Genomic DNA, 13,974 nt, shown 5'->3' with positions numbered 1-13,974 from the left:
ATTAACTTTACCTAATTTAAACAAATACTATTTACCAAAAATCTGATTTAGAGGGAAAAATTATGATTCATAGTATTTAGCAAATAATAGGTGTCAAAATTTATTTAAGCTGGGGAGGTAGCTCAGTGATAGAGCACAGGCCTACCATATGAGGCCCTGAGTAATCATCAGCATTGCAACCAAAAAAAAAAAAGTTTACTTACTGAAGTAATGTGAATGATTTGCAATAGTCTTTTAAAAATAATTTATTTCAAAATATGATCTCAAAGTTATTTAATGTATGGACCCAGTTATAAAATTCTATTTATGAACTAGTTCTAAGAAGCATGTTTCCTACAGGACCAAGTACCTCTTTCAGGTTTCTTTCTGAACTGATTTCTGTGCTAATCTGTTTTTCAGGATTCTACCTTAACAGTTCTCACAGATACCCTAAGTGCTTAAAACAGCAAACTCTGGGACAATGCCCTTAGTAAACTTACTGTGTGACATAGTACTTGAAACACATATGCCAGTGGGGCATTTGATTGTATTATTATTGCCTTAGAAGCAGATCTTCCTGGCAAATATGTTCTCAAAGTCTGGTAACCTGGTTGGTCACTGGGTACTGCTGCCACATCATCATAAAACCATACCGGGAAAGGACACATGAGGTCATGTTCTGTGCCCCCCCCCCCTTTCTCCAATTCCCGAGAATTGAACCCAGGAACATTCTACCTCTGAGCTACATTCCATGCCCAGACACAGTATCTAGGCTGGCCTCAAATTTTCAATCCTCCTGTCTTAGTCTCCCAAGTCACTGGGATTATAGTTATGTGCAGTCATTCCTGACTGAGCTCACATTCTTTTCCCTCTTTTTTTTTCTTGGTTTCTTCCTCTTGGTGGAGAGGAGTTCTGTAATATTACCCTGGACTTCCCTAGTCTTAGCAATCTGGGCCAAACTGAATTGAAGTGAGCTGACTATTGTATAGCCTTCTGAACAAATCCTGACAATTTAGGTATTGACTGGCTTTGTTTTGTATTTTGAAAGAGATTCATTGGCTCCCCTAGGCAAGACTACAAAACAGGCATGCATTTGTCTATTTGGACTTCTATAACAAAATTGCCATTATTATTATCTCAGAGTTCAAGATCAAGAAGCCAGCTGACTAGGTTTATGATGAGGATTCCCTTTGTAGATTGAAGATGACACTTTCTTGCTTTGTCCTTACATAGTTTGTGTGTGTGTATCTGTATGTCTGTGTGTCTCTCTCTTTCTCATCTTTTCCTATAAGCACACAGCTGTTGGATCAAGTCTTCACCCTAATGACCTTATTTAACTTTAATTACCTCCTTAAAGGCTCCATTTCCAAATATATTCACGGTGAGGTTGGGGTTTCAATATAGGAATTTTAGGGAACACAAACATTCAAGTCCACAGCAAGGCAAAACCTGTGTTGGAAGTTCTCATGCTTCTCTGAATCTCTTATTCTCTGGGTTCCTTAACCCAGTTTCTGAATCTTGTCTTCTTATCTGAAATGTTTTATCCAGGCCTACTTTCCAAATTATCTCTGCCAAACTCTCCATTTTATCTTTTTTTCCTAAATGAGTGAAATTGTGATTATCCAAAAGAAATCTGACACCAAATTCTACATTCTATTATTTGACATAATTTTTTAAATTTGGATTTTTATAATAAAATAGCAAAGTCATCTTTTTAGAATTATCTGTTATCATCTATTCCTAATAGCTCTTTAATTAGTCTTGCACCTCATAGGGCTCAGAAAAATAAGCTTGGTGTGGTGGCTCACATCTGTAAGGCCAGCCGCTTGGGAGACTGAGGCAGGAGGATTGAGAGTTCAGAGCTAGCCTCAGCAACTTAGCGAGGTGCTAAGCAACTCAGTGAGATCCTGTCTCTAAATAAAATACAAAATGGGACTGGGGATGTGGCTCCAGTAGTCATGGGCTCTTGAGTTCAATCCTTCCTCCAAAAAGCGTCATTTCTTTCTGGTGGTAAAAATTTTTTTGTTGGGGTGAGATATATTTTAAAAGGTCTTTGGCCTAAAGAACACAGGGAGAGTGAGAATTGGCTTAATATTTTAAAAGAAATGAAAATGGCGGCTGGGGCTGTAGCTGAGGGGTAGAGTGCTTGCTTCGCATGCGTGAGGCATTGGTTTGATCCTCAGCACTACATAAAAACATAAATAAAATAAAATAAAGGTATTGTGTCCATCTACAACTAAAAAATATTTTAAAAAAAGAAATGAAAGTGTTTTCATATGATATTATGTTGAAAGAATTTAGCATATGTTTCCATGGAGATTTGCTGTTAACACATTTTCTGATTATTTTGCAGGCTGATTGAATCAAGTTTGGGAAGCATTGCCACAAAGTTTAATTTCTTCATTCACAATCTTGCTCAGCTACGTTTTTCTGGTCTTCCTTCTAATGATGAGCCCATCCTTTCATTTTCACCCAAAACATACTCTTTTAGACAAGATGGTCGAATCAAGGAAGTTTCTGTTTTCACATATCATAAGAAATACAACCCCGATAAACACTATGTAAGTTTGGTTTTAGGTAGACGATTGTGCATGCATTATTGTTGTCCTTCATATGCCCTTCTACTAGAATTCCAGGGATTTGTTCTGTTCATGCTCATATCATCCATGGGTGGGCCAAAAATAAATGTATCTGAAGCATCCCTAATTTTTTGTGGTATTTATATGGTATTTATTGGTATTTTGACATTTATTTCTTGTTAAAGGTGCTTTAAAATTATGAGGGCTAAAAGAGTAATGCTTTCTCATTCCTTCAATTTTTTCAGAGGTAAATTTTGCTAATTATAACATTTTAAGCAATATAAATCAAATCAAAAAGTTTTAAGCTCCCATTCTACCCTCTAATAAAGTATTATAGCACACACAGCTACACAATTTGTTTTTAAATAAAAATAGAATTTTTTACCCACTTGAATATATGTGATATATTATACATGATATAATATACATTATCATCTGTAGTGTTTTCACCCTTGTGCTAAATTTATTTATTTATGTATTCATTCACTCATTTTTGTGGTGCTGAAGGTCAGATCCAATGCTTTGTGCCTATGTAAGCACTACCACTGACTTAACACACCCACCTCGTGTGTTAATGTTTTTATCTCTCAGCACAGCACTCAGTTTTTAAATTTTTTGATGAATTGGTAGGTTTTAGAAATTCATTATTTTAACCATCTTATTGAGTAGTACTTTTTTCCTCATGATTTATCATGGCACCTTTAATTCTAGTTTATATAAGTGCTTATCCCTGAATTTATTTCTGATTTCTATGGGTATATCTACTTCTCTGTACTGGTATTATGCTCTTTAAAGTACTGTATAACATAATAGTTTAAATGTTCATCACCCACCCCATAGTTGTTTTATTTTCCTTTTTCCTATTTGCTTTCTTAACTTACTTTTTACCATTTTTACTGGATATGCACTAACTTTATAGATTTGGAAAGTAAATTTATTACATTTAATCCTGTAAATAAAATGGCTTTTACTTTCAAGTTCTTATTTATATACCTCACAATGGTTATGGTCACCAGTGTTTTCCCCCCTAGTACTGGGAATTGATCCCAGGGGCACTCTACCATAGGGTTTCCATAAGTTACCCAGATTGGCCTTGAACTTCTCAATCCTCCTTCCTCAGCCTCCCAAGTACTTGGGATTATAGGCTAGCACTGCCATGCCCTGCTATTATCACTCTTAGAATGCAGTTTATGTACTATAAATACAATGACATATTTGCTATTTCTTGTTGTTGGCATATTTTACCAATAAAAGCACTTGGACTATGAATTTCTTTTTCTGTCAGGAAAGGAAGTTTCTTATAAATTTAATCTACTTGTTGTGTGATTTCTTCTCAGATTTATGTAGTCCGAATTTTGAGAGAAGGACAGCTTGAATCATCATTTGTATTCCGGACATTTGACGAGTTTCAGGAACTTCACAATAAGCTCAGTATTATTTTTCCACTTTGGAAGTTACCTGGGTATGTTCCCATTCTTGTACAAATTAATTCTTTTTTGTAGGAAACAATTTTTCTCAAATGCAGCTAAAAGCTTTATGTTAGCACTTATATACTATAGACAATATCTGGCTTATTTTCTTTTGTATCACGAGAGCCTAATACAGAACTTGACATAGACAAGGAGCTGTAAGTTTTTGTTGAATGAAAAAAAAGGTCTATGTAATCAAGATTTTTTTTTTAATAGATACACACAATACCTTTATTTAATTTATTTATTTGTGGTGCTGGGGATTGAACCCAGGGCCTTGTGCATGTGAGGCAAGCACTCTATCAACTGAGCTGTATCCCCAGCCCTAATCAAGATCTTAAAATGTGGAATTCTCCAAACTCCTAATTTTAGTTGAAGCTTTTGACTTTGTTGTTTCTACAATATCAAGCAACAGAAGATAATTTGTAATATTGATTTTAAAAAGTCTCTTGCTGAATCACTACAGAGATAATCATGAGCCATACTGAGCTCCTCTGATAACTAACAAACTAAAAAAGATATCACTAAAACTGTTAATCACAATCTTAGGGCTTAGTTTTGTATCTGATACCCTTTGGAAACCTAGTTTTATAGTGGCTTAATGAACAGATTTCTTGTGTCAAGTTGTTCAAATTCGTTTCAGACTAAATTTCAAAAGTAACAAAGAGGCAAAGTGGTATTAGTATTAATTTCCATATGTAGTCTTTTCTTTCTACTGCCACCAAAGAGATTATCCTTTCAGTACCTGATTTAGGCCCTGTCATTATTTGGGTATTCTATTGATTTTTACAATGGCTGTGGTTGATTTAAGTAATGATTCTTTCAGAGATCAGATTTGATAAATATTTGTGAATGATTAAAGTTGAGAATAGTAGAAAATGAAAATGGCTAATTGAATTGTTTTGTCTCTTGTACTTTGAAGATAAATTACAGAAAAAAATACTATATAACTGTTTAAGAATCCACTTTTATCCTGAAGTATGTAAAGAAGTAGCAGGGCATGATATTGCACATCTGTAATCCCAGCAATTCGCAAGGCTGAGGCAGGAGAATTTCAAGTTTGAGGATAGCCTCAGCAACTTAGTGAGACCCTGTCTCAAAAATAAAATTTAAGCCAGGAACAGTGACACTCATGTATCCTACCAGCTCAAGAGGCTGAGGCAGAAGGATCTCAAGTTCAAAGCCAGCCTCAGCAAAAGTGAGGTGCTAAGCAACTCAGAGAGATCTTATCTCTAAATAAAATACAAAATAGGGCTAGGGATATGGCCCAGCGGTTGAGTGCCCCTGAGTTCAATCTCTGGTACCCAAAAAAAATAAAATAAAATTTTAAAAGCTGAGGATATAATTCAGTGGTAAAGTGCCCTTGGGTATAGTCCCCATGGGGCAGGGTTGGGGGGGGGGGGAGAAAAAGAAGTACGTAAAAAAGCATATTTGTAAGGAAGCATTGTACTTGATTCTATAAATATTTCCAGATCAAATATTTTTTAATATTATTTTTTAGTTTTAGGTGAACAGGATATCTTTGTTTTTATGTGGTGCTGAAAATCGAACCCAGTGCCTCATGCATTCTAGGCAAGTGTGCTACCACTTGAACCACATCCCCAGCCCCCAGATCAAATAATTTTAATTCCACTTTTGTTTTTTTGTACTGGGGATTAAACTCGGGCATTCAACCATTGAGCCACATCCCCAGCCCTAATTTGTATTTTATTTAGAAACAGGGCCTCACTGAGTTGCTTAGCGCCTTGCTAAATTGCTGAAGCTGGCTTTGAACTTTGGATCTTCCACCTCCTGAGCTGCTGGAATTACAGGCATGTGCCACTTACACCTGGCAAATTCCACCTTTTATTTTATTTTATTTTATAGCTTTCCTAATAGGATGGTTCTAGGAAGAACACACATAAAAGATGTAGCAGCCAAGAGGAAAGTTGAGTTGAACAGTTATTTACAGAATTTGATGAGTGCTTCAACAGATGTAGCAGAGGTAAGCTTCCTATGTAATAAGTGATAAAATAATAATATATCCTTTGTGCCCCATAAAACTAATTAATCTTTTTTCTCTTCAATCTTAGTGTGATCTTGTTTGTACTTTTTTCCACCCTTTAATTCGTGATGAGAAAGCTGAAGGAATAGCTAGGTCTGCAGGTGAGATTACTTTTTTTCTCTTTGTTGGTAATTCATGGCCTGCAAATCTAACTTCTCAGTGAATGTGGTAGAGTGACAGGTGGTCTGCTGGTCCATGAGAATGGGAAGAGAGTATTCTTTTTAAGCCAGTCTACTTCTGGATAAAGTTAACTTTCCAAACAGTGACCTACCAGGTTCTTTACTTTCTTCTACTGTATGTCTCCCCAACCCACATGCAGAGGTTCTGGAAGTAAAGCAAAATTGTTTTATTGAAGCTTAAACCACTGCAAGCAGGATAAAATAAGGAGAAAAAATATTTGTATTTTCAGGTGCAGGTCCCTTCAGTCCTACTCCAGGCCAAATAGGAGGAGCAGTGAAGTTATCTGTCTCTTACCGAAATGGTACTCTGTTCATCATGGTGATGCACATCAAAGATCTTGTGAGTGATCACAAATAATGATGGTTATAGAAGAAATTGATGCCTTAGTAGAAAGCATTACTGTTAAGGAATTGCTTTTCTTTATAGGTTACTGAAGATGGGGCTGATCCAAATCCATATGTCAAAACATACCTACTTCCAGATACCCACAAGACATCCAAACGTAAAACCAAAATTTCACGAAAAACTAGGAATCCAACATTCAATGAAATGGTAGGTTAAAATCATTTCTAAAAATTTCCTAGATTTGTTGTTTTTGAGATTTAAATTTTAAGATATTTTAAATGTAAAGATTTTAGGTATTGGGCTGGGGTTGTGGCTCAGTGGTGGAGTGCTTGGCTAGCACGTGTGAGGTACGGGGTTCAATTCTCAGCACCACATGTAAATAAATGAATAAAATAAAGGTCCATCAACAACTAAAAATTAAAAAAAAAAAAAGATTTTAAAGGGCTGGGGCTGTGACTCAGCAGTAGCGCACTTGCCTGGCATATGTGAAGTACTGGGTTCAATTCTCAGCACCGCATATAGATAAATAAAGGTTTATCAACAACTTTATTTTATTTTATTTTTATTTTTTTTTTAAAGAGAGAGTGAGAGAGGGGAGAGAGAGAGAGAGAGAATTTTTAATATTTATTTTAAAGAGAGAATTTTTAATATTTATTTTTTAGTTTTTGGCGGACACAACATCTTTGTTTGTATGTGGTGCTGAGGATCGAACACGGGCCGCACGCATGCCAGGCGAATTTCCCTTCCAATGCATGAACCTCCTCTACAATATTCTCAAGCAGTTGTTCTTCATTGCTTTTGTGTTTAAATACTTCTCAGTTATCTAGTTTGTCCTGGGCAACTACCAACTTTAAGATTTGTTTTGAGGTACTAGGATTGAACCAAAGGACTCATGCATGCTAAGTACTCAGTGTACCATAAATCTTTTTTGTTTGGGGGGGGGGGCTGGGGATGTGGCTTAAGCCATAGCACGCTCGCCTGGCATCGTGCGGCCCGGTTTTGATCCTCAGCACCACATACAAACAAAGATGTTGTGTCCGCCGAAAACTAAAAAATAAATAAATATTTAAAAAAATATTTATTTTTATGTGATGCTAAGGATCGAACCCAGGGCCTCACACATGCTAGGCGAATGCTCTACCACTGAACCACAATCCAAGCCCATAGAGCCACATTCTTAACCCCTTAGATTACTTTTTATACTGAGCTGAAGTCTTTTTTTTTTTTAATATTTATTTTTTAGTTTTTGGTGGACACAACATCTTTATTATTATTTTTTTATTTGTGTGTGGTGCTAAGGATCGAACCTAGTGCCCCGCGTATGCCAGGCGAGCACACTACCGCTTGAGCCACATCCCCAGCTCTGAGCTGAAGTCTTGATGCCATATAGTCACCTGTGGAATCTTAGTTATACCTCTTGGAGCCACAGAAAACTACTCCTTTCTTCCTTCTTCATGGCAGCCCTTCAGATAATTGGAGTTCAAATGCTCCTCCTAGTAAAACATTTTCAGTATTCTCTCCTTCATCTGATAGGTTATAGTTTTAAAATAATTCTCCTTTGAATCTCATTTAATTTGGTGCTAGGGATTGAACCAGTATACTAACAAGCACATACTCTATCACTGAACTATGTTCCCAGCCCCTTAGAATGTGTTTGAATCTCTCTCAGTAACCCTCTTAATATAGAGTGCTCAAAATCAAAAGCTGTAGGCCGGTCACAGTGCAGCATTCCTGTAAACCCAGCAACTCAGGAGACTGAGATAGGAGGATCTCGAGTTCAAAGCCAGCCTCAGCAACTTAGCAAGGCCCTAAACAACTTAGAGAGACTCGTCCTAAAATAAAACATAAGAAGGGCTGGGGATGTGGCTCAGTGGTTAAGTGCCCCTAAGTTCAATCACTGGTACCAAAAGAAGGAAAAGAAAGCAGTAAGAGGGGCTGGGGATGTGGCTCAAGCGGTAGCGAGCTCGCCTGGCATGCGTGCGGCCCGGGTTCGATCCTCAGCACCACATACCAACAAAGATGTTGTGTCCGCCGAGAACTAAAAAAATAAATAAATATTAAAAATTCTCTCTCTCCTCTCTCACTCTCTCTTAAAAATAAATAAATAAATATTAAAAATTCTCTCTCTCCTCTCTCACTCTCTCTTTAAAAAAAAAAAAAAAAAAGAAAGAAAGAAAGCAGTAAGAGGGCTGGGGATGTGGCTCAAGCGGTAGCGCGCTCGCCTGGCATGCGTGCGGCCCGGGTTCAATCCTCAGCACCACATACCAACAAAGATGTTGTGTCCGCCGAGAACTAAAAAATAAATATTAAAAAAAAATTTCTCTCTCTCTCTCTCACTCTCCTCTCTCACTCTCTCTTTAAAAAAAAAAAAAAGAAAGCAGTAAGAAAATCATCAGCTAACAGTATGGAGCATAACTGTGACTTAGTTGAGATACTTGTGGTCAACTAATAAGTTCACTAACCTTAGATCTGCTGAAGTCCCTCTACCTTGCCCTTTTATTTATTTATAATTTTTTTTTTTTTTAGAGAGAGAATTTTTTTAATATTTATTTATTTTTTCAGTTTTTGGCGGACACAACATCTTTGTTTTTTTTTTTGTATGTGGTGCTGAGGATCGAACCCGGGCCGCACGCATGCCAGGCGAGCGCGCTACCGCTTGAGCCACATCCCCAGCCCTTGCCCTTTAATTTAATCACTTCTTTTGTATAAATCACAGTATTTTTATACCTTAATGTTACTTCTGTACAGAAGTGTCTGGATAGCTATAGGAAGGAAATCTGAATTTCATCATGGTTACAAATTAAAACCTAAGAAGATGCTTTCTCTTTAAAAACATATTCAATCCTTGGCAAAGACCTATTGGTATTATTCTCAGAAAAGTAGTACTTTTCCTAGTTAGTGTTATACTGTCAAGAAAATGAAATGTGGGGGCTGGGGATGTGGCTCAAGCGGTAGCGCTCTTGCCTGGCATGTGTGCGGCCCAGGTTCGATCCTCAGCACCACATACAAAGATGTTGTGTCCGCCGAAAACTAAGAAAAATAAATATTAAAAAATTCTCTCTCTCTCTCTCTCTCTCTCTTTAAAAAAAAAAAAAGAAAATGAAATGTGGACAGGTTTTTTTAAGTTGTTTTAGCCAATCAATAAGACTTATGATTAAAGAGATGTTTCTTGAATTTATGGTGAGGCTTTATGGAAAAATTAAAATTCTAAATGTTGTGATGAGAACTTGATATAGAATTAGCTTCGCAGCACTCTAGGTTTGCTGTAAACTACAGTTTTACTAAAAGTCATTTAATTATGAGAAGTTCATATTGAATTATGAAAAATTATAACTTCATGGTACATAGATTCTACAGAAAAAAAGATAACAAAAAGAAAATTCTAGCCAGTCACAATGGTACATGCCTGTAATCCCAGCTACTCAAGAGGCTGAGGCAGTTCAAGGTAAGCCTTAGCAGTTTAATAAGTAGTACTTTTCCTAATTGGTGTTTAATAAGTCAAAAGATAAAGGGCTGGGTAGAGCACTTGCCTAGCATGCCCAAGGCCCTATGTTCAACTGCCTTACTACCCACAGCAAAAAAATTTCCCTCTGTTTTTGTAAAATAATTGTTAATTATGCTATCCCTCCCAAGTTTCTTCCTTTTTCCCCCTTTTCCCATGTATTAGATCATCTTAAGGTAACTGCCATGTAATATCTTTTCCCTTCCCCATCACCTCCATCTAAGAAAAAAAACATGTTTCGAGTTTTTATTTTTTAGACAACCAGTGGGATTGGTTCTGCTTTAAACATCTCTTATATCAAACATTCACAGGAATAATAATGCAACCCAAGACTCCTGAAATAGAAAATGTGCTTCTGAAATATTGAGGCAAACCATATCATCATGATGTCATTCATTATTCACATTTTGCTGAAAGTATTCCAAGAAATCAAAAATGTTAATATGTAATTTTACTTTTTCTTTTTATCCTTTGCTATAGCTTGTGTACAATGGATATAGCAAAGAAACCCTAAGACAAAGAGAACTTCAGCTGAGTGTACTCAGTGCAGAATCTCTGCGGGAGAATTTTTTCTTGGGTGGAATAACTCTGCCTTTGAAAGATTTCAACTTGAGCAAAGAAACAGTTAAATGGTATCAGCTGACTGCAGCAACTTACTTGTAATCTAGTGAATTTCTCAGATTTGGAAGCAAGAAGAGTTATAAATGTGTGTATACATGAATGCATGAAGATTTGTGAATTTTGTATAGTATTTTTATACTTGTGCAAAAATTATAAAGTTAAATATACTTACTGTATTTTAACACATCAGTTGGACCAATAGTCAGGTAACTAAATTTTATAAAAAAAATTTCAGGAAGCCATTACTGTTTTAAAGTCATTTAAAATGTTACAAATCCTAACCTTGATAAGTCCTGAAAAAGACTTTTGAAGTAGTACTATATCAGTTCAGCCATCCATTTTGCATTGTTTCCTATACAGACATAGTACATTTGTTTTTCTGTTATGCACCTTTTACAGCTTTTACCACTGTTTAAGTTCACAAACACCAAAGTAATGAAAAGATGCAGAATGTTACCGTAAAATGCAGCTGCTATTCGTAGGGCTGAAAAGCAAAGCACAAATAATAGATAACTATGTTAAGAACTACTAAGTAGTTTATAGAAAATAGAAGTTTTTTATTCATTTGTTAAAGCCTTTTTCAGAATAAGTGCCAATTGCTGAAGTTGTAAATAATGGTGCCTTACTTAACTTTATATGCATCACTGGCACTTAATTTCTGATTTTTTTTCCTGACTTAATAAATAACAAGTAATTTCCCCACACTTTTAGTTTATTAAGGACAAAACATTGTGTACATTTACTGATGTTTTTCCCAAAAAACCATAATTTTCTTTGCTTCTGTTGTGTTACTTATTTTAACCATCAATCTATTTAAGTTTTCATTGCCCAGTACTGAATAAGATTCGTTGATATACTTGTATAATAAATTCTATCATTCCATAATAATCCTACACTTAACTCCTTGGGGTGTAAATTGAACCTGGATAATTTCACTTCCATATATATTTACTTTGTCATTAAGCCAGTGAAAATCGTCCACTCCTGTGCCCATTCCTGTTTGCGTTAGAACTCCATGAGTAGTATAGACTCTTTACAGAAAGGAACCAGACAAAGATTGTAGGGTCCAAACATCTTTATGAGAGTTCATCTTATAAATTGACATTTGTAAACATTGTATGTTCACATATAAGAATTATTTTCCATCATACAGTGAGATTCAGAAATCATAAGGGATAGAAATGAAATTATTACACTATAACCATTAAGTATAACACTCATTTTTTTACTATTCACCTTCAGACATAATTTTGTTTAGATAAATACATATATGTAATAACTTTCATGGTTAGAATGGAAATTCAGATACTTTTAAAATGGTAACAGAGATGTAGCAATCTGGTCCTTCTGAGAAAACTGACAAAATATGCAGTAAAGAGTATCAAAGAGGGCTGGGGATGTGGCTCAAGCGGTAGCGCGCTCGCCTGGCATGCGTGCGGCCCGGGTTCGATCCTCAGCACCACATACTAACAAAGATGTTGTGTCCGCCGAGAACTAAAAAATAAATATTAAAAAAATTCTCTCATTCACTCTCTCTCTCTCTCTCTCCTCTCTCTCTTTAAAAAAAAAAAAAAAAAGCTTTAAAAAAAAAAAGAGTATCAAAGATAGACAATCTCTAATTCAGTTGTCCAGAACAGAATTTTTATAAAGTATGCAAATGTTTAATATGAATGATACCTACAGAGCAGAAATAAACATTTTAAAATAACAAACTTGAAATTTTTGGTGCCTAACACTAATGATCTGTTTGTAGCTTAGTGGAAAAGTGCTTGCCTAGCACACACAAGGCCCTGGGTTTGATCCCCAGCATCCCACCCTCCCCACAAAAATAATTTGTTGGAAAACTCACGAGTGTGATTTTCTATGTCTTTTTAAAAATGTTAAAATGTGTTGTATATTTACTAAGTTAATTAAAATGCAGATCAAAGCACCACTGTTTGCTTTTTCCATGTACAGTTAACATTTCCTTGAAGTGTGTGAGTAGTTTTGTAAATGTAGTGTAGCACTAGAAATTTTCACTTAAGCTTTTGAGACCTAATTCCATTCCATGAGTTGTCAATTAGTACTGTTAAAAAAAAATACTAATATCTTGTCAAAAGGTATTGTTTATTGGACTTAATATGGACTGCTTTTTTTGCACTCTGTCATAGCAGTGTCTTTTAAGCACAAATAGAACTAGAAAATGTGATGTCACTTTTCAATTACAAGAAATCTGAATTCATATCTAAAAGTGTATATTATGATTAATATTGTACAGTTAAAGCGTTCAGAATGATGGTCATATTTTCTCTTAATTTAACTCATTTTGTGCCTTCTTTGGTCATGAAAACACCTATATTTTAATATAAGTTATTTCTTTGTGAAATGCTAAGCTTCAGCCCATACCAAAAAACAAAAACAAACAAAAAACAAGAAAGAAAAAGGAGGGGGAGTCTCTTTGCACTACTACTATCATCAATTCTAAATTATTTGAAATTTTTAAATGTTTTTTTTTAACTTAAAGTAAATCTGAAAAACAAAAGTCTAAAACTGGCAAAGACACTAATTTGCATAATGACAATATTTTATAATTTATTGAGTAAAAATAATTCTGCTGCATGTAAGTCTTGTACTAGAAGAAATCTTTCTTCTTGAATTTTGGGATCTGAAGATTATAGTTCATCCCAAGAACCTATTATTTTCTCTGCTGAGGAACCCAGTGTAGAACCGGCACTGAAGTTTTCATTACTGCCTTATATGAATCTATAAATACTTAAATGTTAAGGCATATATGATCTTTGATAAAGTATTTCTTTTTTCAAATTCAGGTTGTATAAAAGTTTCAAAATCTTGCCTTAAATTGTTTAACTGTTCTTTCTAAAATTCAAGTTTGTGTCATTTAAAAAAGAAACACTTTTGATAAACTTAGGGTCAAAAAAGGATTGAAGCCCCACTATTATAATCCATAGATTTACTTACATGCTGTTTCACTAGCAGTGCAAATATGAATAAATTTAACTAATCTCATCTATAAGAACCAAATACTTTAATTATATTAGGATAGTGAAGAAAGATGTATAATATTTTTATTAATACTTTGAATATATTCAATTGAATATATTGAATGTGACTTCATAACTGTACTATGATTATATTAAAATATTTCTGAAATAAGGAAACTGCTGCTGTTTCTTATTGATATCATATTTTGATTTCAAACTTTTCAGCTCACTATTGGTATTTTTTGCTTCTCATCTAGTTCAGTAATCTTGGAAT

The 13,974-nt window shown here is 35.1% G+C and overlaps 1 protein-coding gene across 3 annotated transcripts in view; it reads left to right on the top strand.

The window, feature by feature from the left end:
• The window catches only part of PIK3C2A (phosphatidylinositol-4-phosphate 3-kinase catalytic subunit type 2 alpha), a 111,414-nt gene extending 99,991 nt beyond the window's left edge, over positions 1–11,423 (top strand). For 2 of the 3 annotated variants that reach the window (XM_081280906.1, XM_081280907.1), the window contains 7 exons: positions 2,333–2,540; positions 3,896–4,020; positions 5,894–6,011; positions 6,100–6,172; positions 6,481–6,590; positions 6,678–6,803; positions 10,579–11,423. In XM_081280906.1, the coding sequence (XP_081137032.1) occupies positions 2,333–2,540; positions 3,896–4,020; positions 5,894–6,011; positions 6,100–6,172; positions 6,481–6,590; positions 6,678–6,803; positions 10,579–10,761 (943 nt within the window). In that variant the 3' untranslated portion in view covers positions 10,762–11,423. Of the gene's footprint in view, positions 1–2,332; positions 2,541–3,895; positions 4,021–5,893; positions 6,012–6,099; positions 6,173–6,480; positions 6,591–6,677; positions 6,804–10,578 lie in introns of those variants that run through there. The other variant, XR_014020498.1, reaches the window with a different exon arrangement.
• The last annotated feature ends 2,551 nt before the right edge of the window (positions 11,424–13,974 follow it).

The sequence above is a fragment of the Spermophilus citellus genome, assembly GCF_964194105.1.
Source record: "Spermophilus citellus genome assembly, chromosome: 2".
In the NCBI taxonomy this organism is placed as follows: Eukaryota; Metazoa; Chordata; class Mammalia; order Rodentia; family Sciuridae; genus Spermophilus; species Spermophilus citellus.
The sequence above is the reverse complement of the archived record's forward strand: the minus strand, read 5'-3'. Positions and strand labels throughout refer to the sequence as shown.